Raw genomic sequence first — 23096 nt, 5'->3', positions numbered from 1 at the left:
CGAGCGATTCTGTGATTCTGTCATTCTGTGAATAGAGGGCAGAGAGAGGTGGGAGGCGGGAATTGTGATGGGCTAGAGGGTAGACAGGGAGAAATTTTAAAAGTTAGGATAGAAAGACAGATAGGTGGAGAAAGACAAAAACAGTGATGGGCTGCAGGACAGGGACCGAGACAGAGGATGAAAAAGGGGGGACAGAGAATAGGACAGAAGCCTGGAGAGAAGGTAACAGAGAAGTAGCCCTGCAGCCCTGTGAGCAGCACTGGGGCCGTCCTGGAGCACCCAGGAACCCTTCAGTGGTCCAAGAGCCCCGGGGACTGCTCCAAGCCTCTGAGACCCCATGGGTAACGTCTTCCCTGGGGCGCTGTGTTGAGGCACTTTTTACTGAGCACAAGGGGAGCTGGTGTAGCGGTCGTGGTCTTGTCCTAGGAGGGTTACCTGACCTGCAGGTGTGTAAAGATAACGACCGTGGGGTTCTCCAGGTCCACAATACACAAGGACATGGATGTCCAAGTTTCTGATAATTTATTTATTATTAATTACTACAAAACTATTAAAAACAAATATATATGTACATATAACAGCAGTGTGTGTGTGTGTATATATATAGTGTGTGTGTGCACGTATTTATATGCACGCACACACACACAATGAGTCATTACAAAATTACCACTCGGAAAGCAAGTATATATGTTACAAGACTAAAGCAAATGTGGATGTATTACACTGTAGTATAGAATTCCAGCTAGTGAAGCTAGTATCTATTTACAAGACCCTTACCTGTGTGCAGACCTACAGATAGGTTCTGTGAGGTTTTACTGGTATGACACTCACCGCACAGCTCCAGGAGCGAGGCAAATCAGCAGTGGAAGTGTCTCCCAGCGAAGGCGGTCAGCATCGTGGAGCCTGGAGCCAGCCTCAGTCCTCAGGGAGGGTCCGTTTGTCAGGCATGCTCAGGCAGAGTAGCTCATTTTGCGTTGGCAGCGAGTTACCTTTTTATACCTTTTTGGTGTGGATACATAAGCTGGTGTAGAACATTCAGTTCCTGGAACAGCTGTTGCTGACTCCTGTTGTCCCAACTGTTACCACAGTTTCATTGTCCTGCACCCATCCAGGTATTTTTTGTCCTGCCAACTACCCCTCATCAAGGATGTTATGGCTGAGCTCATCAGGGAGATACCCTTCTTTGTCAGTTTGTTTGCTGGATCACCTTTGTGGTGGCTCCATTGTATGGACATGACTTGAAACACTAGAGCAATCATTTATTAATTAATGCACTTAAGTGACACCTGAGAGCGAGGGGCTCACACAGCTCAGTGCTTCCCCTCCCATAAAACCAAGGAGCCGTTCCGGCATCCATCGGTCCAGTAGGCAAGGATCGGCTCCCACTCTGGCCTTTGATGAGGCAGGAAACGCCAGCAGCCGTCAACCTCCCCATTGCCTTTTTCCTTCAGGGATAGGGTTCCGCTCTGGTACTTGAGAGGAAAAGCCCTGATTTCACCTGTCTGTACCCCTGCAGGAAGTCTCCTGAGCTCTCGGCTCTCATGGTCCCTATTGCCCTCGACCATCCTGTCACTGCCTGAGCTGCAGGGCTCCGGGCCAGTGGAGGGGTCCTGAAGGGCAGATGGAGAATCCTTGCAGCAGCCAGAGGGGCAGCAGGGGGATGTGACACACCAAGCAAACAGGAGGCAGCCAGGTGGTCTGAGGACACCGAGGGAGCCGAGTGCCCTGGGTGCAAGCAGGGCAGATAAGAGTGAGAAGACGGTGACAAATCAATGGGTCCTGAAGGAATGAGATGAGTCAGGGGGATCTGGGGAACACCAAGTGAAGAGATCCCGAGTGGGATCAGCGGACCAGTGAGAGGGGTCCTGAGGGAACCAGGAAACAAAAAGAAGGGGGATCCTGATGGGAGCGACAGCACACGAAGCTGTTCTGAGGGGATCAGAGCACAAGCAAAGGGCTCTGGGATGCAACGGAGGCAAGAAAGGGCTCTGTGATCGACTGTAAGGACCATGAAGGGGTCTGAATTTTCCTGGAGGGCTGTGGGACATAAAGGAGGCAAACAGGTGCCTGGGCTGCACCAAGAGGGGAACTGGGGAGTCTTGAGGGCACCAGAAGGCAATTGGAGGACTGTGTGGGGTGCACCAAAAGACCAATGAAGGATTCTCGAGGGGGTGAGGGCAAATGAGGTCTTAAAGGAGACTGGAAGGCAAACAGACTTGGGGAAAGGAAAATGGAGCAGCAGTAAGAGACTCCAAGCAAAGCAGAGGACGTCTGACGGGCCGGTGGAGGGTTCTGTGGTGCACTGGAGGGCAAACACGGGCAGTGTGAGGGGAAAGAGCTTTTTTTGGTCGCAAGTAGACCAGAAGGCATTTTTCTGTATTTACCCCCTTCTATGCTGTTTGGTGGAAATCAAGGGCGCAGCTCAGGAACTTCTTCAGCCAGCCTCAGCAGACAGCTCTCCTCAAGCACTCAGACTGCGGAAAAAGCCAAGACTGCCAGCCATTTTCTGTAACTGAGAAATGCAGCCTCCTGCCCAACTCCGTTTTCAACCCGGAGACCTATCCCAGACACACAAGGTGATATGCATATGCAGAAACCAACAAAGCCTGCACCCACTTCCTTTACCAGGGGTGCCAAGACTTCAGTATTGCCCCAGTTGTACCACGTAGCTACCGAGCACGCACTGTGGCGCACAGGGAATGCCTCCGTCATCTTCCAAAGCAGCGCACACAACTGCACACACGCAACGCACCTGCTGTGACAGAAACTGATCAGTTGGAAGGGGCCTACCGCAATCATCCAGTCCAACTGCCCAAAACACAGACATCACAGCTCATGTTAACCCCTTCCAGCTCCAGCGGTACCTCACCACATGCAGATGACCCACGACTCCAGGCTTTTCTGTTCTCCTCAGCTCATTAAGTTCACTGAAACGTTACACTGCTCATCATTTGCTGTTCTAGCATCTTTCTAGACCTCCTGCATAAGACATATGCGCTGAGATAGCGGTACAAAGCCTGACAGAGCGGCAGAAGAGCCAGAACCACGGTCAGATTCAGGACCAGCCCAAGAATGCACAAATTGAAGGACACGTGAAAAAACACAGCTCAGTGCAGTGCAAACACGGAAGACGAGCTGGGCACACAAGAAGATAGAGCGTACGCAGCAGCAAGTCAGAGTTGTGATGTGGAAAATCTTGCTCCTGCCCTGCCCCCAGCACAGCAGCAGCCAAGGAGCCACAGGACAGATGGGTGCAGCATCGCCCTCTGAGGGAGCCACAGCGCCGACTCGGTGGCACTGAGCAGCAACACCTCTGGGCACTACCAAGTCTGCAGCTCTTAAGTGGCCCCAGGATGAGACAAGACACTCAACTCTGCAGCTTTCTCCTGTCAGCATGATCCATCCACACCTGGATCTGTCACCACTGGGGAGACCTGGGCCCACCACCGAGGTTCAGGTGCACCACAGCAACAAGCTGTGGTGTTCCCCATGTCTCCAAGCCCAGGGAGGGAACACAATGCAGGCATGAGACAGCATCAGCAGACGAGACAAACGCATGCTTGTGCATGACCACAGACACGCGTGGTGCTCACACAAATACACCTGCATGGACCCACAAGGGCTCACCCATACAGATGCTCCTGTGGACAGAGGCCTCACAGCACAGCTATATGGAAGACAACAAATCCTGCAGGCCCCCAGCCTCCACTCTCTGGGACGCAGAGCTCTCCTCAGGGTGGCAGCGTGCTCCCCAGCTGGTGCGTTCGAACCCTCTGCTCTTGACTGACTCCAGGATATTCCCCCACTTCACCCCTCCATTCACACTGGAGCTCACCAAGGCTGCAGGACAAGAGCGACAACTCACCTGAACCGAATCAGTACATGCAAGTGCAGCTACTTACACTGCTCATCCTCATGGAATGCTATTTGCTATAAGGACAGAAAAAAATATAAGATACCCTTCAAGTCATCAATGTATTCAGCTATCAAAGCTCATGCTTCTAACTCTAAATGTATTGAGATACTGTCTGCATGATGTTTTATTAAGCTATACCAACTAATTCAGAAAGGATTAAGCATTGAACGTTTATTATAAATTTCTTCAGAAATGAGTCAATCATTTTAATGTATGCCTGGACCTCCAGTTTTCACATGAATATGTGAAAGAGAGCTGTATTTCAACTATCAGTGCTGCAATTAAGACTTCTGAGTGTTGGCACTGAATACCCAATGCCTAAGGTTACCAGAATGAGCACTGAAATGTGCTGTTTCCTTCTCTTTCCATTTTCTTTCAAGTCTTGCAGATGACAGGCCAGCTCACGTAACGCTAGCAGAGGTAACGCAAAATCACGAGAAGTCACTGCAGCTGTTAAGGCACGTACTTTCTGCACTCGTTTTACACACTAAGAATAAACTAAACACAAGGTACTTCAGCATGCTGCGCTCTTTGCAGATACACCGTTACTGCAGTAATTTAAAAAGCTAACAAGTATTTACAGCAGCTATGACTCCAATGTACGACAATTTATTGAACCACGATTCATATAAAGAATTTAAATTCAAAATGGTCAGAAACAATCTTAAATATCTGCATAAGAATTTACAAATATTAGTAAAGATATACCACGGACTACAGCTTTGTAAGTTTACATGTAAGTTCTGGTAGATATCCATGTTTAAATAAAATGGACAATACCAGCAGAGATGCATAACTCTATCATTTTTATTTATAAAGAAGTGACAACACTAGAAAACACATTGATAACCAGTGCTTTGAACAGTGAAGGTGGGATCTAAAAAAGTCTGATTAAACGAAACAACCTTAGGTCTTTATCAAGTTGCATATCTGCCAGGAATGCTGAAATGCAAGAGTTTACACCTGCAATATTCCATAAAGGAATAGCCGCATAATAACAAATATAACCTCCAATTTCCAAACCGGTACATAAAAAAAAGCCATCATCAACACTAAGTATTAGAAGACCACTGCAAGTTCTTATTGCTTTTTGAGTTAAATAACCTCCAAATAAAACAAAACCCTAACAATCCCTACAGTATCTTGCTCATCCTCCTGTTCATTCTTTAACACTGGAAGCCATCAGTCGTTATATGATGCGGCAACAGAGGTATTCAAAAAAACCCAAACAAAACCTATTTAAGTACATGGACATACCCACCCTCCCTGCCCACCCTCACCCTGAAACCCACTATAACCACTTAGTGCCAGTAGAGGAGCAAAACTCGATAGACAAAACCAGAAATCTGACTACAGTAAGAAGGAAACAAAGGGAGATACAGCTTCCTTAAGTTTTCAAAATCTCATGTCTTCCAAAACAAAGCACATCATCCTCATCATTTAAAAAGGGAAGTTGTTTTATATGTATCTAATCCTCACACATGCTGAGTAGTTCTCAAGTTCACCAAGTTCCACTGTGCAGCAGCTGGTTTTGAATTCAACAAGGCTTCAAAAACTACAGTAATATTCAATGCGCTTTTCACTAAGGAGAGGAAAAAACCAAATGCGTGTTGCTGTTGTTCTTGCCAGTTCAGCATTTCTGCAGCAATTCTACCCGTCTCCCGCAGCACAGACGTTGTACCAGCATCAGTCTTCAGAGTCGTCCTCAGAGGCTGTTGGAACAACACAGTATAATCACAAGCCTTGGCAAAGGTCTGTGACATTAGAGCATTCTGTGGTGAGTAGTGAAAACAAAGGTAATTTTATAATATTAAATAGCACTGTAATACCTGCCCAAACCTCGTGTAATTGCATAGCTTAATTTTTAAACGCACCTCATGTCTGAAAAATATAGCACATACAAACCAAAACTGGACATTACAAAATGCAGTGTCCTCCTGCTGTCCTCCCTCTAAATAAATGGAAGAAAACTTAATTACACCAGAGATTCAGCTTTTATATAGTGTTTACAGTGGCTAATTCCAACAGTAGTCAGAGGAGAATATATTCAATCCATGACAGCAACACCCAACACAAGGGAAAGAAATGACTCAAAGTAAACAATTTGGATACTAAAATATCTAGAAAGATTCGGTAGTCTAAACAAAGACTCAAATTTTTTTTATAAATATATGCACCTAGGTTGCTAAATGCAATTAAGTCAGGCCTACTTAGAAGCAGCTCCTCTCTCCACCCCATTCTTGCAGCATATGCTAAATGAACATAAAGCCCACATATGCATTGGATTTTGTTGTCGCAAGGTGAATTAAAAGACACACTTGTCTACTCTGATAAAAGTGTCCATACACGCATCTACAACAGGTCTGTAAAGCATTAGCTTGTCCACATCAGGAATTTAATCTGTTCTCTTAAGCAACCTGCAGTGAAGACAGTATTCACACTGGGGTAACTTGTTCCATCTCTGGACACAGAAAGCAGCAAGGTCTGTCTCACCTCTCCAGTTGTTAGAAATGTATCTAAAGTAGCATCAGTAACACACCTAAAAGTCAGTATTCCTCACCTGCCAGTTAGATAAAGCCTGAATCAAATACACATTAATACATTAAATGACTGTGTGTCACTCATTAATTTGTACTCTAATAAAGATGCACATAATCTAGGAATAAATTCTGAACTCAAGTCCACTGAGTCTATCTGCTCTGGATGCAGAAATAATCATCTGCTCTTTGACCTAAAACTTTACACACACACACACACACACACACACACAGCCCATTCCTTATCATACTCCAAATACATCCTCTGCACTGAACATTTCTATACAGAGTGACTGTTGACAGACATTCATGTGCATACTGGAAAAAAAAAAGGGTCTATCAAGTACCCTTCTACTGCCTGTTCATCATGCCTAGAAATAACACTAAGAATCAGGAGACATTTTCCAGAAGTCAGCACATAGTTTTGAATTCCAACACACTCAAAAAGCCATTAGGTGAGAAGCAGGCTAGTCCTTTGCTCCAACTGGCAACAGTTAAGTTTCATTCCTGCACTGGATGGGTCTGATCGAGGAATACACACGACCAAAAAGCGTGCGAGGATAGAAAACATGACAGGGGAGAAGCAGAAATGGCAAGAGAAGTATGGTAACTTGAGTGAAATTCACCTTTAAATGTTCCTTTTCTACAAGGACTCATGTAAAAGGCTACAACCTGAAGGTCACCGCCAATTCCATAAGTATGTACTACTAGAATTACAATAACCAAACTTTAACTAGTGAGAAATCTTGTCATCACTTGCAGAAAACAATTCAGTGGTCTAGACAACTCTATGCTGTTGGGAAATAAATCATGGAGAATTAAAAACAGTTCCCCCTCGAAATAATTCTACTGATAATGGAAAAAGCACTGCTGTGTGAAGTCAAATTTTCAGCAATTAAGTCCAGTATTATGAAACTTGGCAAGGAGGATTGTACTCTTGAGTTGATCTGATGAGAGGAGAGGGGAAGAGGGGAAGCACCTACTTTCAATATCTTCCATATGTGCCTGAAGAGTTCTTGCAAGGTTAATAAACTAGAAACAAGGCAGAGAGAGAGTAGTTTAAAAGTTGCAAAGTTATCTGCAGAAATTTGCAACAAGTTAACAAAGTTTTCTTTACTTTTTCTTCACTTCTTACACCCCAAAAACTCATCCCAGATGTTGGTTATCCTAACCCGTTTGCCCAACTTACAGAAATCAATGCAAAAATTAATATAAAACCCCACACATTAGACATCAAATTGCTATTGCAGCTATTTCAGCTTCCACTCTACGTCAAATGTTTCTGGCAGCAGTTAAGGGCATCATCTTCATGTTCTACAGTCTGTAAAACACGTTCGTTTTGAAAGTAGCACACAAACAAGTGCCAGTTTTATGAAAATTGTAATGCAGAAAAACAATCTGTAATGACTACATTAGTTGGATTAATTTCATTTATTTCACTATTAATATGGCAAAACAGAGCCCTCTGACTAAATGAGGTTAATTAAAAATGCATAAATACACATAAAATCTTAACTGTATACAAAAAGTTTAAGAGCAGGGTTAATATTAGGCAACGGTGGCAGTTCAATGCTGGAAGCACGTGGTAAAAAAACCCAAAGCCAAAATCCCTAGGAATACGAGTTCTTCAGCCAACCTTCAAAGTCTCAGCCAAGTGGTTTTTTGTCAGTGACAAACTATGTCACTGTTTCAGTGATCGTCCAGATGTTGGGACACAACAAATAAAGTGAAACAAGAACAAAATGCTACAGTTTCCATAGCTCAGCTGTGTGCTCTGTACCAAACAGGCACTGGTGCTCTCACTAGTTTAAAATGCAGTGTCACACACCTCTGTAATGCCACCTCTGATGGAAAAATAGTAAGAACATCCTATTTCTGCAATGCACTCGAGCTCATAACCTGTACTGGATGCAGGATAGAATGTACTGGGTTGGAAGAGACCTTTAGAGATCATCCAGTCCAACCTCTGCAGTGAACAGGATCAGTGCCTTAGGTCTCTACACTCATAGCAGACAAAATAGGACATTGCATTTGCGGATCACGGAATACAAACTCTGTATTAGATGTGCACAGAAAGAAGCACCACTGTTCTAATACAGTAAAAGATTAGAGCACAGTCCTGCCTCTACCCCAAAGGCTTAGTACCTGCTAGCAACCATTAAAATAAAAGTTGGACAGGCTTAATATTGTTAAGTCTTTGCATGTAATTAAAAAAAAAATTAAATCAGCTTTTCAGGAGCTCAGTGGACAAAGAGCACTGGTTCGTTATCCGGTACCAAATAAACATGTAGGATATATTATTTCTGAAGGAGTCACTCTGCAGAAATAACTTCGTGTAATGATTTGATTTCTTACTAGTAAAAACGTATACTTACTGCATGTCTAAGCCAAGCTGTTTAAGTGGCAAGAATCCAGTCCAATACAACTAATAAGAGGTTTCACCAGTGCCAGAAAATCATACTAGCTAACTAGTCAGTTGCAGAACATAATATTCAAGCACATATTTAGGCACAATCCAACCAACAAGCATGGCAAGGTCTAGACCTTTGCAATGTAGACCGGCACGATGAGAAAAATTAATCAAGTATGATAGTCCAACATTGCAAATACATGTTTTGTACAGAGAGGTTAACCTTCCAGTTTTGCATAAACTCACAATAACCATTACAACGTACGTGCAAAGCAATGAATTACCAACAACCTTGACAGAAACACTTGCGCAATACAGCAACTGCAATAGAATAGTCCCTTCAGTTTCAAATCAAAGACAGTGTCACTACATTGACAAAGCCAGACCATTTAGACCTGTATTTGTGTAATAAGCATGCTTCTGCAGAACTAGCTCCTAGGCCACTCAAGGAAAAAGAAAAAAACAAACAAAAAAAATGGAATCTGTTTCCAAGTTCTCTGTAAAAGTAATTCCTCCATAAAAATCACCGCATACTTACTCTGACACGCGTGCTGGCCTCACTCGCGGTTCCGAGCATATCAGAAAAGCGCTGCTCGCATAAATGTAACAACACTACAAGGTAGAGACCAGAGCTGATAAATTCGTAGTCTGCCTTAAATGAGATCAAACGAAACATTCAGAATGTCAGTGATATGTCTGCAAGTAAGATTCAAGCAGAACAAGAATTATATTTTACTGGAAACATGATATATTTGATTTCCAGTTGTTCCAATAAAATTAGGAAAATTAATATTAAAAAAATACTTAAAAGCTATTTGTACTTCTGGTTCTTCCCTCAGACCCCAGATCTAACATGATAGTTCTACAAACAAAACCTCAATCAGCATGATTAATTCACAGGAAGGAATCTGAGAATCAGAGTTGCAGAAAATAAAACCAACAAACTTTTCTGGTTTATTTTCAGTGGTCCCAACGCTCCAAAGAAAGCCAAAATAAAGGGAAATAATGCACTAATTTTATGATGCAATAAGTATTTTGATTATTTTCTCTGATAAAATAAAGGAAAACTTTCAAAATGCTACTACTGAACTGATCATTTAGAGCCAATTCTTTAGGAAAAAAATGTTTCAAAGTTCTTATTTCTATCAAAGTACAGTGACGGTAACCAATCATCAGTAGTGTTAAAACATAAGATGATGGCACTCTCAAGAACATACGAACATTAGAGGTTGATGTTTGGCTCCAAAACTGGTGTCACTCTGTATTTTCTTCCAACTGCTGAAGTAGGCAAATTTTGTTAGTCTTTCTATATTGACAGAACACAACCCAGACAACAAGGAAAATCCTCTGAATATAGTTCATTACAGTAACACCAGCTTTTTGTTATTTATTGATTTTAAAATACTATACAATCCAGTAGTGCTAGGATAATGTATTTCACATAAGAAGAGTAATACTAATGGGCCTTTATTTTTAATTTAGGAAAGGACTTGAAGGAGCAACAGGAAGCTGTTAGAAAAAGAGGTTAGCTTCTACTACTCTAATGAAACTAGAACTTTTTAATGGTATGTTTAAAACACGGTATGCCTAAGTGGGTTAAAAAGCAGCTAAAAGCAGACAATTCGTGATTTAATGTGAAAGTCAATCTAATCATTGTATTAGTATTCCCACCGCGCCTATGTGGCAGAGACATCAGACTGCAAAGCTGGATGACAACTAAGAAAAGGATAAGAGATACGCTACACTACCGAAAGCTCAGCTATAGGAAGCACAGCAGGAAGACAGAATTTGTCTGATTATTAAGGAAAAAAAATCTGTTGCATGTTGACATGACTTTATGTGCGCAACAGCCCTTCTGAAAAGGAGATGCATTTTCCTTCTCTAAAGAAGGCCTTCCCAGCACTAAACCAACACTTACCAAATTAGGGAAAATATACTAACTTGTTCATTTGCATGTGCCCTATAGAGTTCATGAATGTCAAAGTCTTCCAGATTCAGATGCAGCTTCTCCTTGCACAGTTCACAAGTTGTCACTGCTTCCAAAGAGGAACCTGGTAAGAGGTGCAGGGGAAAGTCAGTGTCAATTTGCAGCAATCCAGACCACAGTACATTTACACAAGCCTTACAAACTGTAACTAATCCTTGGCTTTATTGTGCAGAGCAAGGATCAAAGAAAAGAAAGCCTCTAATACGAATCCAGTGACTATCTGCTACTGTCAGGATTTAAATGTTATAGAATGTTTATTTTCTACCCAGGTCCACATATTGTGTTCATTCTGGACACCATGTATCTCTCACTGAAAGTCTGGCATAAAATCACTGCTCGGGCTGTTTGAATTCTACAGTGCAATCCAAACACACACAAAATTAATAATAAATATACTGGAATAGCTTAAAGTGATTGCCAGAGTCATGTTTTGTCTTACAGTACCAGGTTTGAAACAAGCCGCTCCATAAGCAACAAGATTAACAAGTTAATGGTGGATTTAAGTATTACACAGTTAAATACTTCAAAACAATTTTCCTACAGGCTGAGCCTTCTAATACGTCCCTATTCTGACATGAGTCCTGGTACCAAGTAAAAAAGCAAACAGATGTGAGCATCCTCCTTTGGTAAAAAGTATTCCATGATCTTCCAAGCCTTCTACCAAGCCACTGACTTCTAAGTGTTGAAAATACCACAGATAACTTTAGTTATAAACCGGTCAATCAACTAATTACAAAACTATTTGCACTTTTCTTGAAAAAGTCTGTATGTACTTTGAAGTAATTTTTTGAACAGTTAAGTGTAGTTACAATAGAAAAAAATGTTTAATTTTCAAATTCCTATTAGTCTGCTACAGTCAGCCTGGCTGTTAAAGTCTTAAAAACTAGAACCACATGCATGAGGAAGGATGGGGAATGAATTCACCCAAAATGGTAGAGCAGCTCTAAAGGTACACTTCTGCAATGTTGTATTTAGTCTAATACTTTAGCAGACAATCCCACAAATGTAGTTATCTGACTGACAAATACACTTCTCAGAACTGCTCCCATAAGAAGCTGCACAGACACACAGTAAGCCTGCAAGTGTCACCCTGCTGTTTGTCTCCAGCTGCTCATTTTTTTAAATAAATGCCTTACTACTTGTAAGAATAATCCTCCTTATGAGTCTCCCAGTGTAACCAGAGGTCTACCTTGGTGTAGAGTCTGCTTTACCTGAATTAATCTTGGATTGCAGCCATTTTTTCATGCATTCCTGGTGAACGTACTGCAGACTTCCAGTGCATTTGCACGGCTCTATTAAAAGGTTGTCCGAACTTGCAGAGGACATCTGACAGATTCTGCATAAGTCACCTTCTTCATCTTCAGAATCTTCCAAAAGCAGGCTGATTAGGAAGGAACATCAACAAATGCTGTGACACATTTCACGTAAGACTTATGACAACAATTCTATTCAAACTGTTCTCAAACCTATGAGGGTTAAAAGAAGTATCTCTAAGACAAAAGTGAGAACACAGGTGACAGACTTGAGTTGCTGCCTTCTCTGAAAGTTTCCTTTTAACAGAAGGAAACAGGTTACAGAAAACCCTCTCGCATTAAGTCAGGTACATTTTATCTCAAAAGAACATACTAATTTACCTCTCTTTTATTTTCTGGAGTCTTTCTGGATCTCTTGAAGGTGGTATTTTAGACTTGCTACTTTCCTGTCCATCGGACTGATTCCAGCCAGAGGGAATAATATCTACAGTTATCATAAGATTGTCAGACAGACTGCTTCCTACTGTTGGAGGCACTGCAAAGCGAAAGAGAGAACCAGGCAGAATTCCAGAACTTCTCCTATTGTGGGCTGAATCTGGTGGGGAGGCAGTAGCTGTAGGAATACCAGATACTGCAGGTGTTGGTGGTCTGTTAACAGAAGCCCGAGGAGGGCTGTCTGATGCTTCAAGAGACGTCTCCTCACCTGACTCTCTTCTCCTGAAGACATGTGATCTAGCGGCTGCATCAGAGGTAGAGATCCTTGCGGATTCATCTCTTCCTTCTCTTCTTCTTCTAGAGAAGAGAGGTGTACATCTGTTTCTCAAAGATGATGATAACCAAGATCCTGTGCTCCTACTTTCAGAGTCTGGTCTGTAACTTTCCCCATCCGAATCAGAGTTGTGACTTTGTGAAACTCCTGATAAACCCCATCTTCGTCTAAGAAAACTAAATCCCTGAGAAGCTTCAGATGTCTGAAGTCCTGGAACTTCGGCTGTTGCAGCTCCATTACTCCTCGACAGAGCAGAAGCTTGAACTCCTGGGACCACCGTTGACTCCTCAGAACCTAATGATCTTGCATGCAACGAGTCTTGGCTAGACCGTCGAGAAAAAAATGTGGATGACATACTAGATGCTATACGAGACAGCAGCTGTCTTGTTGTGCGCCTCCCTTCACTGTCAGCTGCAGGTTCATTCAATGACCTCTGAGAAGATAAAACCCTTTCAGAACTACTTGAGGAAGGAGTTTCATCTCTAATAGCACTAAGGGAAAATGCTGGCTGCATGCTCCTCTGGGGAGACTGCAATTCGTTTCTCCTTTGTCTTGAAGAATAACTGGATCTTGAAGAGCTCATGCTGGAGTCTCTGCTGAAAAAAGATGGCTGATGATTAGAAGGCAACTGACGGTTCATGGATGCATTCAGCCTCAAAGTGCCTAACGAGTTCTCTTTTGGTCTTGCTCCCTCTGCATATGAAGAGGCAGGCCTGTCTTGAAGATCTGTTGCAGAAAAGCAGAGGAAAATACTATGACAAGATGTACTCTACTTGTTACATTCCTGATGGGTAACTGTGAAGTGTAAATGCAGAAGTTCAGGATTTCATGACCATTACTCAAAATTGTTTCAGATTTGGCAGGTAGATTCCAGAGCAATATTAAGTTTAAATTTACTTACCAGAATTCTAAGCTTAAACTGAAACCTAGACTGGTTTCAGTCTGGTAAATCCATTTTGAATCTAACACCCCCAAATCTTCAGATTATCAAGGTATGACATATATGCAAATATGACCATCTGTCAGAACTTACATAAGAACAGCATCTGAATTAAAACCAGCAAACTAGATACAGTACTATTTATAAATTAAAGGTCTATTCTGCCTGTAGACTGAGAAAGACAGGTTAATCAAAATTGCAGCAATGTAGCAGACACCAGAGCACTCAAAACAAATGCGTGAATTAAGCCAAGTATACTCCCCATCTATTACAACAAGCTGCCCCTGTTCTTCTCCTCATAAAGAGCATCAAAAGATGCAGTTACAAGCACTACTTTAAGGTAGCATAAAGTTATTGACTTTGGATAACAGAAATTGAATAGTATCTAAATTAGATGTGTATTTTACTATAATAAGGTTTTAAACCAAGCACTCAAAAGAAAATGCTAGAAATGCTGTCATTCCAATGCTCCAGCCCAGAAGGGTTTTCTAGCTACTGCTTTTATCGAACAAATGCAACAACCAAGTCAGTTCACATGTTCAGCTCTGCAACTGGCTTAAGCATGATCAGACTGTATTCTGGATCAGCAATCTCATCTGCTCTCCCAATTACCTTGACTACCTATAGTCACTTAGATAACTATCACCACAATAATGTGTCCTCCCCTGCTTTTTCAGGGTACTTTTGATCACCCTATGCCTCCCAGTGGCCTGCAGGTTGAGGGAGGTCATTCTGCTCCTCTACTCCACTCCGGTGAGATCTCACCTGGAACACTGCATCCAGCTCTGGAGTCCTCAGCATAAGAAAGAAATGGACCTGTTACAGCAGGTCCAGAGGAGGGTCACGAAAATGACAAAGGGGATGGAACACCTCTTCTATGAGGAAAGGCTGAGAGAATTTGGGCTTTTTAGACAGAAGAGAAGGCTCTAGAGAGACCTTATTGTAGCCTTTCAGTTTATAAAAAGGGCTTATAAGAAAGATGGGACAGACTTTTTTAAAGGACCTGTATTGACAGGACAAGGCGTAATGGCTTTCAACTACAAGAGGGTAGAGTCAGACTAGATACAAGAAACATTTTTAACGATGAGGGAGGTGAAATACTAGAACAGGTTGCCCATATAGATGGTGGATGCCCCATCCCTGGCAACATTCAAGGTCAAGTTGGATGCAGCTCTGAGCAACCTGATCTGGTTGAAGATGTTCCTGTTCTTTGCAAGGAGGGAGGACTGGATGAGCTTCAAAGGTCCCTTCTAACTCAAACCATCCTATGATTCTTATATTTTCTGTAAAGACTGTGCAAGTACTCAACACACTAAGAATTCTACTGTAGCTGAACTGTAGGTTTACATTACATGAAGCAGCTGAGGAGGCCAACATCAGCCAGTTTCCTTCCTCAAATGGCGACATCTGGGGGATGCGGGGGGAAGAAAGGGAAGGAGGAAGCAGCTGAATCCCTTGTAAGGAGGGAAACTTCTTCAATATTTTAACTACTTAACAAGCATAGGTAGATTGAAGCAGGAGGCAGAAGCTTTCTCTATGTATTCTGGAATTGAAACCCTTCACATTTGTAGTTTTGGTGGGCTTTTGTTTTGGTCCCTTTGTTAACAGGTTCTGCATTGCAATCACCATTTATTGTTGAAGCTGAGGTTTATGCATCTGGCAGATTCTAACTAAAGCAACATCTGCACAGATGACAAGCATCTGCCTAAGGTTTTGATTACAAAGGAGGGAACACAGTTGGAAGCTACTTTTACAGCACTTAACAGCAGCACTACTGCTGGAAATTTAACGTGGACAGTACAAAGCAAGGCTGTCCACCCATCCATTTCTCCCACTAGGCTCTACAAGGGAAATTCCAACTGTCCACTTACTAAAGAAGAGTTCTTAAAGGCCCTTCCAAACCATTCTATGATTCTGTGACATTAAAACACACTCTTCTGGTAAGGCAAGACTGTGGGATGAAATCTGTAACTAGTTTTTATCTTTTCTGCTTATCTTCTGTAATTGTAAAAATGGCAATTTAAAAAAACAAGAACAAGCAACTTTCTGCATTATAAAAATACCACTAACACATCTACAAGTTGACAGATAAAGACCAACGACAAGCTTCCTCTGAGACAGGCCACAACACTCTGAAGAAAGAGCAGAAGTGACAGTGCAGGAGTCTGTACTAGTGCTAGCAGTTACCATGGAACAAACCTCTCACCTCATGTAAAGTATGTGTTTATTCATGTTTATTTTCAGCGGTCTAGAAGTTCTCCCTAACAACCACTCAAGAACCCAAATGGAAAGAGATTATACAGTACGGGCACCTTCATGAAAACTATTTCCCCGAGTCAAATTAACATTATTTCTTTTCCCGTACCTAAATACAAAGAGATCTTAAGATGAACGAGAGGCTTACTGACTACTCACACAGTTAACAGTGGCTAACACTGATACCACTCTCCTATGGCCAAAAGCATCTACAAGCTAGACCCTTCATATACCCTTCGACAGTCCAGTCAACACATGGGAAGTAACCAACCAACTACATTTAAAAGGATGCCTTAAGCCGATCTTTTGGCTTTGTGTTTTGAAGAAAATATTAAACACATGAAGAAACTAACACGCATACAGCCTATGGATTTACAAGCTTTCAGTTGTACAATACATACATGTGGAAGATGAGAAGTCACTGTTCCTGTAGCTGTGATCTACCAGGTTATTAACGGACTCTCTCCGCTCTCTCACCAGCTCAGTTCCAAGGGAACCAAGCACCACTGATGAAGACCGAGGAATCCTACTGTACCTCCAAGAGGAATCTAGAAAGAAAAAAGCAAATAAATCCTCTGGTTTCGTAATAACTTAAAAATCCATTAAAGCTGGTACTTATGCATGCATTCTCATTATACCATACCAAGGGCAAGTTTAACAGTACCACTGAGCTGCTCACGTGGCCAGCTGCCAACAAAGCCAAGAGTAAGCAGCACTCTGCTGATGCTGGCACTTATTTAATCTTGCAGTGAGCTCTGAAAGCTAAACTAGAAAAAAAAAGTAGTAATACTTTTGTTGAGAGTCAGACTCAGTAACACTCATATAGGACAAAGAATGTGGAAGAGCAATAGCATCTTGCTTTCTAAAGGTAGCAAGAAACAACAACAGCCTTCAGAATTGGCAAATGCTGCCATTCTAATGACTCTGCTTAAATGCTCCCAAATTTAATTTTCCAGAAAGACAGCTGAAGTTTAAATGCAGCTTAGACACAACTTTAAGAACAATGACTATTGCTGTTTAAGTTCATATTGCCAAGTAAAACACTTGAGTTTACAGAGGGATCTTGTTTTCCTCTAATAGCTCTGGCAACCAAACAAGGAACTGTACGTACTTCAGCTGTGAACAAAACCCTTGTTTCAAAAAAGTGTTCTTCAATGGCTCTGAAAAATCCACCTTGATTTTGTCTTACTGCTAACTTATAGAGCCAAATTTAAACATTCTTGGTCAGCAGTGTGATGACCAACCAATCTACAAGTGGAAAGACAGATAGCCCTACACCATGATAAATGTTAATGGTGGTCATTTAATTAACAAAGAGTAAGAAAGCCTCTTCGATACTGGGTTTTGACCAAGAATTTATTCACTTTTATTTGTATGGTTGTGTGGTTCCGTAAGGAGATAGATGAAGAACACTGATCTACAGTCACAAGAGTAATCTGAATAGGTCTAAAGGTCTGTTTCAGCACGTTCTAGAAATGTTTTTGACGTAAGTTTTTGACTGTTATTTCTTGACCTTTAGGCTTCTGTTAGCATACTGCTTAACTTGCATCTATCCAAGTACCACAGACTTATTTACAGCCTAAACTGAAATCTCAGTTTAAAAAAAAAAAAAAAGAGATAACTCTTTCTTGCCTGACCCTTAACAGCAGTGCGCTAACCAGCCACGACACCGTGCTTCCTGAAACACAGAGCTAAGTAAAGATTGCCTTTCTGCTGTCTCTGGTGCACACAGGTTTACCAACACAATTTGGCTCATGAAATAGCAGCAGCTGCACTCATGCTTTCCTTAAAATCTTAACCAATAGAGACATATTTGAGCCATGGACCTCAGCTTTACTGCAAATGGAACAGGTACAGGTAATAATTCTGAAGTTACGCGAGTACAATTGGGTTTTCGAAAGACCACGTTAACACCATTCTCAGTGCTTTGGATACTGTTATCAAGTGTGAACATACTCTCCTCTTAGGCATAGGTTTTCAATATTTAAGGGTAATAAAAGCACAGTATTTCAAAGCCAGTCTTTAAAACTCAATAAAATCAGATCTTACTACTCAGTTTTCATGTAACTCAGCTCTAGTAATCAACCTCTCACCTGAAAAGGCAGTCAAGCCATTACTTCTCACAGAAGAGGTAGACGTACAAGATAGCTTAGGTCTCTTTGAATCACTATCTCGCTGCTGGCTATGCAGTCTTGAATATGCTCCCTGAGTTCTCTCAGACTCACCGTAACACCCAGATGTAAAATGAGAGGAAGATGATGTAGACTGAAATAACATTAAAAAAATTAGACATAGTATTGCAGATGTACTTACACTGAACAAAAGTGTGCATAACGTAAGGCTCTCAAAAATAGTAAAGAATAACTTTAAGATGCAAAGCCTTTTTATCAAAAAATAACACAGGATTTATGCTTGTGCACTCGATCAGTATTCCCAGATTTACTCAGGACAGAAGCTGTCTACCAACAGAAGCTGTCTTCTGTTACAATTAACAATATTTTTCCTTTATAGATCAATGTGGCTTACAGGGGAAAAATATATTCCTGATGTGTAAGAAGATGCTATGCCACTACTTTTTACTCTCTACTACTAAGAAGTATCTAAGTAGTTCTCTTATCCCACCGTAAAAGACAGATGGGGAGACACTGAAACTAACATCACAAATCAAGTACAAAGCCAGGTTAATTTCCCTCATGTATCATCTGTTAAACATATCTTATCTTTTAATCATTTGTTATTTGATAAGTAGAAGTTTCAGAGTGTCTTCTACAATTTTCACTTGCATTAGAACTTGAGAAAAATTAACCTTAATAGGAAAAAAAAAATAAATCTATCACTTTGAAAAGTCTACAGCACCAACTTAACTAGATACGTAGGCCACTTACAACCACAGACTCCATTTGCATTTCAACTACACGTAGAGACACCTACCATGACTTCCCCTGAGGGCCAGCATCACCACACTAGTTTCTCCCTCCCTGTCACTTATTTCAAAGTGTCTTCACCTTTAAGTCACAGTAAGAAAACAAACACCTATTTGAGGTGCAAGCACTATCAAGTACCCAAACACATTTCAGTTTGAAAGTGAGCAGAATTTTCACTAGTTCACTGTCTTCCCACCAAGACCTTCAGAGTTTGCTGCTTTTCCCATCTTAATACTTCTACTGCAATTTAAAGTGTTTCATTGTCACTCTACAGTGCATAAGCACATCAAAGCAGCAAACTACTTTATTTTTGGAGTTAAGCAAGCACATTCTGGAGCCCAGTTAAGATAAGCTGTTAAGGCCAGAGCCTTGGAGCTCAATCAGGTGAGAGTTCAGCCTCCACTTGCTTTCACGCTGCGCTGCAAGGAGCATGTAAGCAAGCACAGTCAGACTATGAACTGCTCCTCAACAGCTACATTTTCTAAACCAGGTCTCTAAAACCATGAACCTAGTGCTAACTCAAAAAGCTGGTACTATCCAAAAAACACACTCCTGAGAAATGCCTGATGGAACAAGCCGAGTATAAAAGACATTAATTTTGCCATCCATGACTACTCACTCCTTACTTTTTTTTTAATGGCTTGCAGAGCCACTCTCACTTAAAATTTATTTCTTAACTATTAGTAAAATTATTACATGTTATTATTTTCATCCTCTGAATAACCTCCTAACACAGCTGTCTTCTTGCTTTCCCTCAATCTTGACTTACTTTCTACTTATCTAGAAACACTGCAGTGAGTCCCTGCTAGCAGCTTTTCAGATTGGGAAGGCCAAGGTCAAACCCCGATTTATTTTTTTAAATTTCTTTATTTTTTTATAAAGTATTACAACATTAACAATTCTCACCAATCTGCTTCTGCTTCCCAAAAATCTTCCAGAATGTGGATGATCAAGTGTCCCTGAGTAGCGAGTTGGCGAGGACGTTGTAAGCTTCCAAGGAGTTTCACGGGTGTCTCTTTCTCCAATTCCCCAGTCTCTACTGGAACTATTCAACACACTGGATTCCTGAAGAACAACATGCTTGTCATATGCATCTTGTAACTCAAAATGAACTCAATATCTGATCTGAATATTGAAAATACAGGTAAGTGAAGCTACCAACAAATCTGGAAACCTGTCATGAGAAACCTCAAGGGATACCCCAAGGAGAAATGACTCAGGCAAAAAGAAAGAAATTTTTAAATTAATTTCTAGCAATTATAATCTCTTATCTGTCCTCTCATCTGACTGTGGACAATAAAAAGTTGAAGCATAAGGCTTCCGAGGCATTATCCCAACCTAACATACTCCAGCAACAGGGCAGAATTATGCACCTCACTTGAAAGTGAAAAGTAAAAAAAACCCCACACGCGTAGATAAAGTCTTCATGAGAGCGGAAGTACCACAGCAAAAGTGGGCTTTTGGCCACTAAAGCAAGCCATCGGTCTTGTTCTGGTCATCAGTTTTAATACAGAAAAGAGTGAGTGCAAATGGGGGAGAGGGAGAGGAAAAAAAAATCATGTTTTAGGCCTATTAACAGAGAACAGAGCAGGCTGCTATCCAGACTGATCTCCAAAGTGTATGACATACAAGAATTCACACCTATAGGAAAGAAGAGGGGAAGGTAATGAGAACAAACCCACCCAATAGAAACTTTTTTTTTAGCTTAAGTCAAAATCAAAATACTCAAGTTAGGCTGATCTGTCTCCACAAGTTTTTGAGTTAAACTGTAATCAAGTATGGTTCTAGCTGCAGAAATTACTTTGTTAAAAAGTGAAGTCTCCAAGTTCTATTCCTCTATGTACCCAGAGCACTACTGACAGTCACACATTTTCTTCTAAATGACAGCTTATAATACTTTAACATAGGCTCCTGAGTGGATTAACAAAGTGAAAAGGCCTGCCCATTCCATTCCTATCTGACTGGACTTAATCTTAGACTCTCTTTCTTCTTGCCCCAGCCACTTGTAATCTTAACTTGCAAGCAACACTGGAATTCACTCGTATCAGCTCTGTAAGTACCACAGGCTCCTCAAGACAGGGAGGTTCCCTGTGCTTTTATCACTAAGCACTGGTCTTGTGGAACAAACTCTCAGACTACCTTCTGTGCATTGGAGTGGAAAGAAAGGACACAATATATTCTATACAACTATTTTCCCCTCTGTTATAACTGGAACGTGTTATAAAGATCATTCCTCAGATCAGAAGCACTTTGGTCTACAAGAAATAGTCAAAAGATAATACGCAGTGCAGTGTATGCAATAATTACATAACGTAAAGTACTTAACTGTCTCATGTTACAGTTTCCTAAGAGCAGTAACACAGATCTCTAACTTCACAGCACCAGTTCAGCTCAAGACTCATCTGATCAACAGCTTTTGATGTGGTGTGTAGACTGTGTGGGTCCATAAACCCCTACAAACGAGGCAAGACTATCTAGTTTGGTTTTGCTGAGCAGCCATCCAGTGAAAAAAGTATAGTAATCCAAAAAGCAAAAGTGACCGAAGACTACTCTTAGCCACTCCCTATAGCCCATACACTAATGAACATATGCACGCTAGATATGGCAAAATATAGCGTGTACACATATAGTTGTGCCAAAAATAATTAATGTTCTATTACCTGTAAACTGTTTCTGGAAAAGGCATTACACAACACAGTGTCCCAGACAGCCTGTCAGCAGGGACCAAACTCATATGCATTTTATTAAGAAATATGAAAACTTAATAACAGAGTAAAGTTTCTGCAATTTAAAAGACCAAGACTGGCTTATATTTCTGGGCTCAAAATTGAGGTGAGAACGGCGACAAGAGCAGAAACAAAATAACAGAATTGAGCCAAACAGCCAAGTTGTTTCCAAGTGCCCCAAAGTAATTTCTTAAGTTTAATCTCCACTTCTCATAATACTCTTTCAAAGCTAAAGTACCCACGGAGTGTGGCTTCTTACTCTCGAGCGTGGCTGCCGTCCCCCACAAAAGCAATTTGTTTGGCCAAACGCCTTTACCCCAGTCCTGTCTATGGTGCACAAATCCTAGCCGTACTGACAAACTAACACAGCAGTACGATGTAAGCCTAAAGGTCCTCCTTCTACCTTCACAAACTGCGAAGAAAGCACGTGCTGCAAAACAGTACAGCCTATTATTAACTCTTAGAACCACAGCATCCTCTTGTGTTTTTTGCATCATCCACGCATGCTCTATACACATCAAAATTCAAACAAAATCCTCTCACCTTCCCTCAACAGAAAACCCCATTTACCCAGGCTTAAGACTGCAGCTGATTTTTAAAGGTGCAGCTACAAACAAAAGCAGGTAAAGATGGTGAACCTAGAACTACCAGTTCACACTGCAGAACACTGTCATTGGTCTGGTTATTAAATCCTCTCATTTTAGAATCACCCTTGGGTTTTGTTCACAAATGCAAGGCACTGGGTGGGACTCTCTCTTGTATTTCTCCTCTCTTTTACTCTTTTTTTTTTGGTCGAGGTTGTAGGGTTTTTCTTGGTGAAAAACAGATATTAAATTCACTTACACTTTAGAGAAACAGAGCAAACGTATTACCTGATATCCAGATTCTAATCTCCGGGAAGATTCTCTTGCACTATATGCACCAGCTAAACCACTTCCAGTCAGCGCTCTAGATCCTAGCGAAGAGCTGGAGGCCTGAACAGATATCCTTCGAGGAATTCTTGAGGGTTTTGACTCCATTCTTTGTATCCTATATAAGGACACACTGATTATTTTTTCTTTTACAAGCAGAGACCTACGTCCAAAACATGCACAACTCATTCTAAGTGTATCACAAATGTGACTCACGCATATTTACACAGTGCTTTGGTCTGACTGTGTGTCAGTACGATTGGGAAATGAGTTCTTACCAAAGTTTCTGTAACCTCTTCTTTACACCTCCTCTCAGTCCAGGTTAGAAAACTAGAAACAGCTCCTTTTCCTATTCTTACTACTATATTACAACATAGTCTTGCTATTATATTACAAGGAGGACTCCCTTAAGAGCTCCGCAGCACTAGTAATAACACAAAGTGAGCCAGGGTCAGGAAGAAAGTCCT

The 23096-nt window shown here is 41.3% G+C and overlaps 1 protein-coding gene across 2 annotated transcripts; it reads right to left on the bottom strand.

Annotated features, from left to right (window-relative positions):
- Positions 1–4700: 4700 nt before the first annotated feature.
- MARCH10 (membrane-associated ring finger (C3HC4) 10, E3 ubiquitin protein ligase) lies at positions 4701–22818 on the bottom strand. 2 transcript variants are annotated; one of them, XM_010193541.1, is made up of 10 exons: positions 22591–22818; positions 19899–20057; positions 18162–18333; positions 16470–16616; positions 12485–13598; positions 12062–12231; positions 10805–10914; positions 9402–9515; positions 7437–7485; positions 4701–5628 (listed from the first exon to the last, which is right to left on the bottom strand). In XM_010193541.1, exons 1-10 carry the CDS (start codon positions 22816–22818, stop codon positions 5603–5605), a joined length of 2289 nt encoding a protein of 762 aa, XP_010191843.1. In that variant the 3' UTR covers positions 4701–5602. The 2 variants fall into 2 exon arrangements, with proteins under 2 accessions (XP_010191843.1, XP_010191844.1); XM_010193542.1 differs by lacking the exon at positions 19899–20057 and having other exon boundaries at positions 22591–22737.
- Positions 22819–23096: the final 278 nt, after the last annotated feature.

Source organism: Mesitornis unicolor, unplaced genomic scaffold (genome assembly GCF_000695765.1).
Source record: "Mesitornis unicolor isolate BGI_N332 unplaced genomic scaffold, ASM69576v1 scaffold27331, whole genome shotgun sequence".
NCBI classification, from domain to species: domain Eukaryota; kingdom Metazoa; phylum Chordata; class Aves; order Mesitornithiformes; family Mesitornithidae; genus Mesitornis; species Mesitornis unicolor.
This window is presented reverse-complemented; position numbering and strand designations above follow the sequence as displayed.

Bases quoted from the DNA above. Each gene is read 5' to 3' on its own strand.
- MARCH10 (XM_010193541.1), bottom strand. From the start codon at position 22,818: ATGAGTTGTGCATGTTTTGGACGTAGGTCTCTGCTTGTAAAAGAAAAA. The intron at 20,058-22,590 runs GTAATACGTTTG...GTTGTTCTTCAG, and splicing joins GATTAGAATCTGGATATCAG to GAATCCAGTGTGTTGAATAG. The intron at 10,915-12,061 runs GTAAAGCAGACT...ACCTCTTACCAG, and splicing joins GCAATCCAAGATTAATTCAG to GTTCCTCTTTGGAAGCAGTG.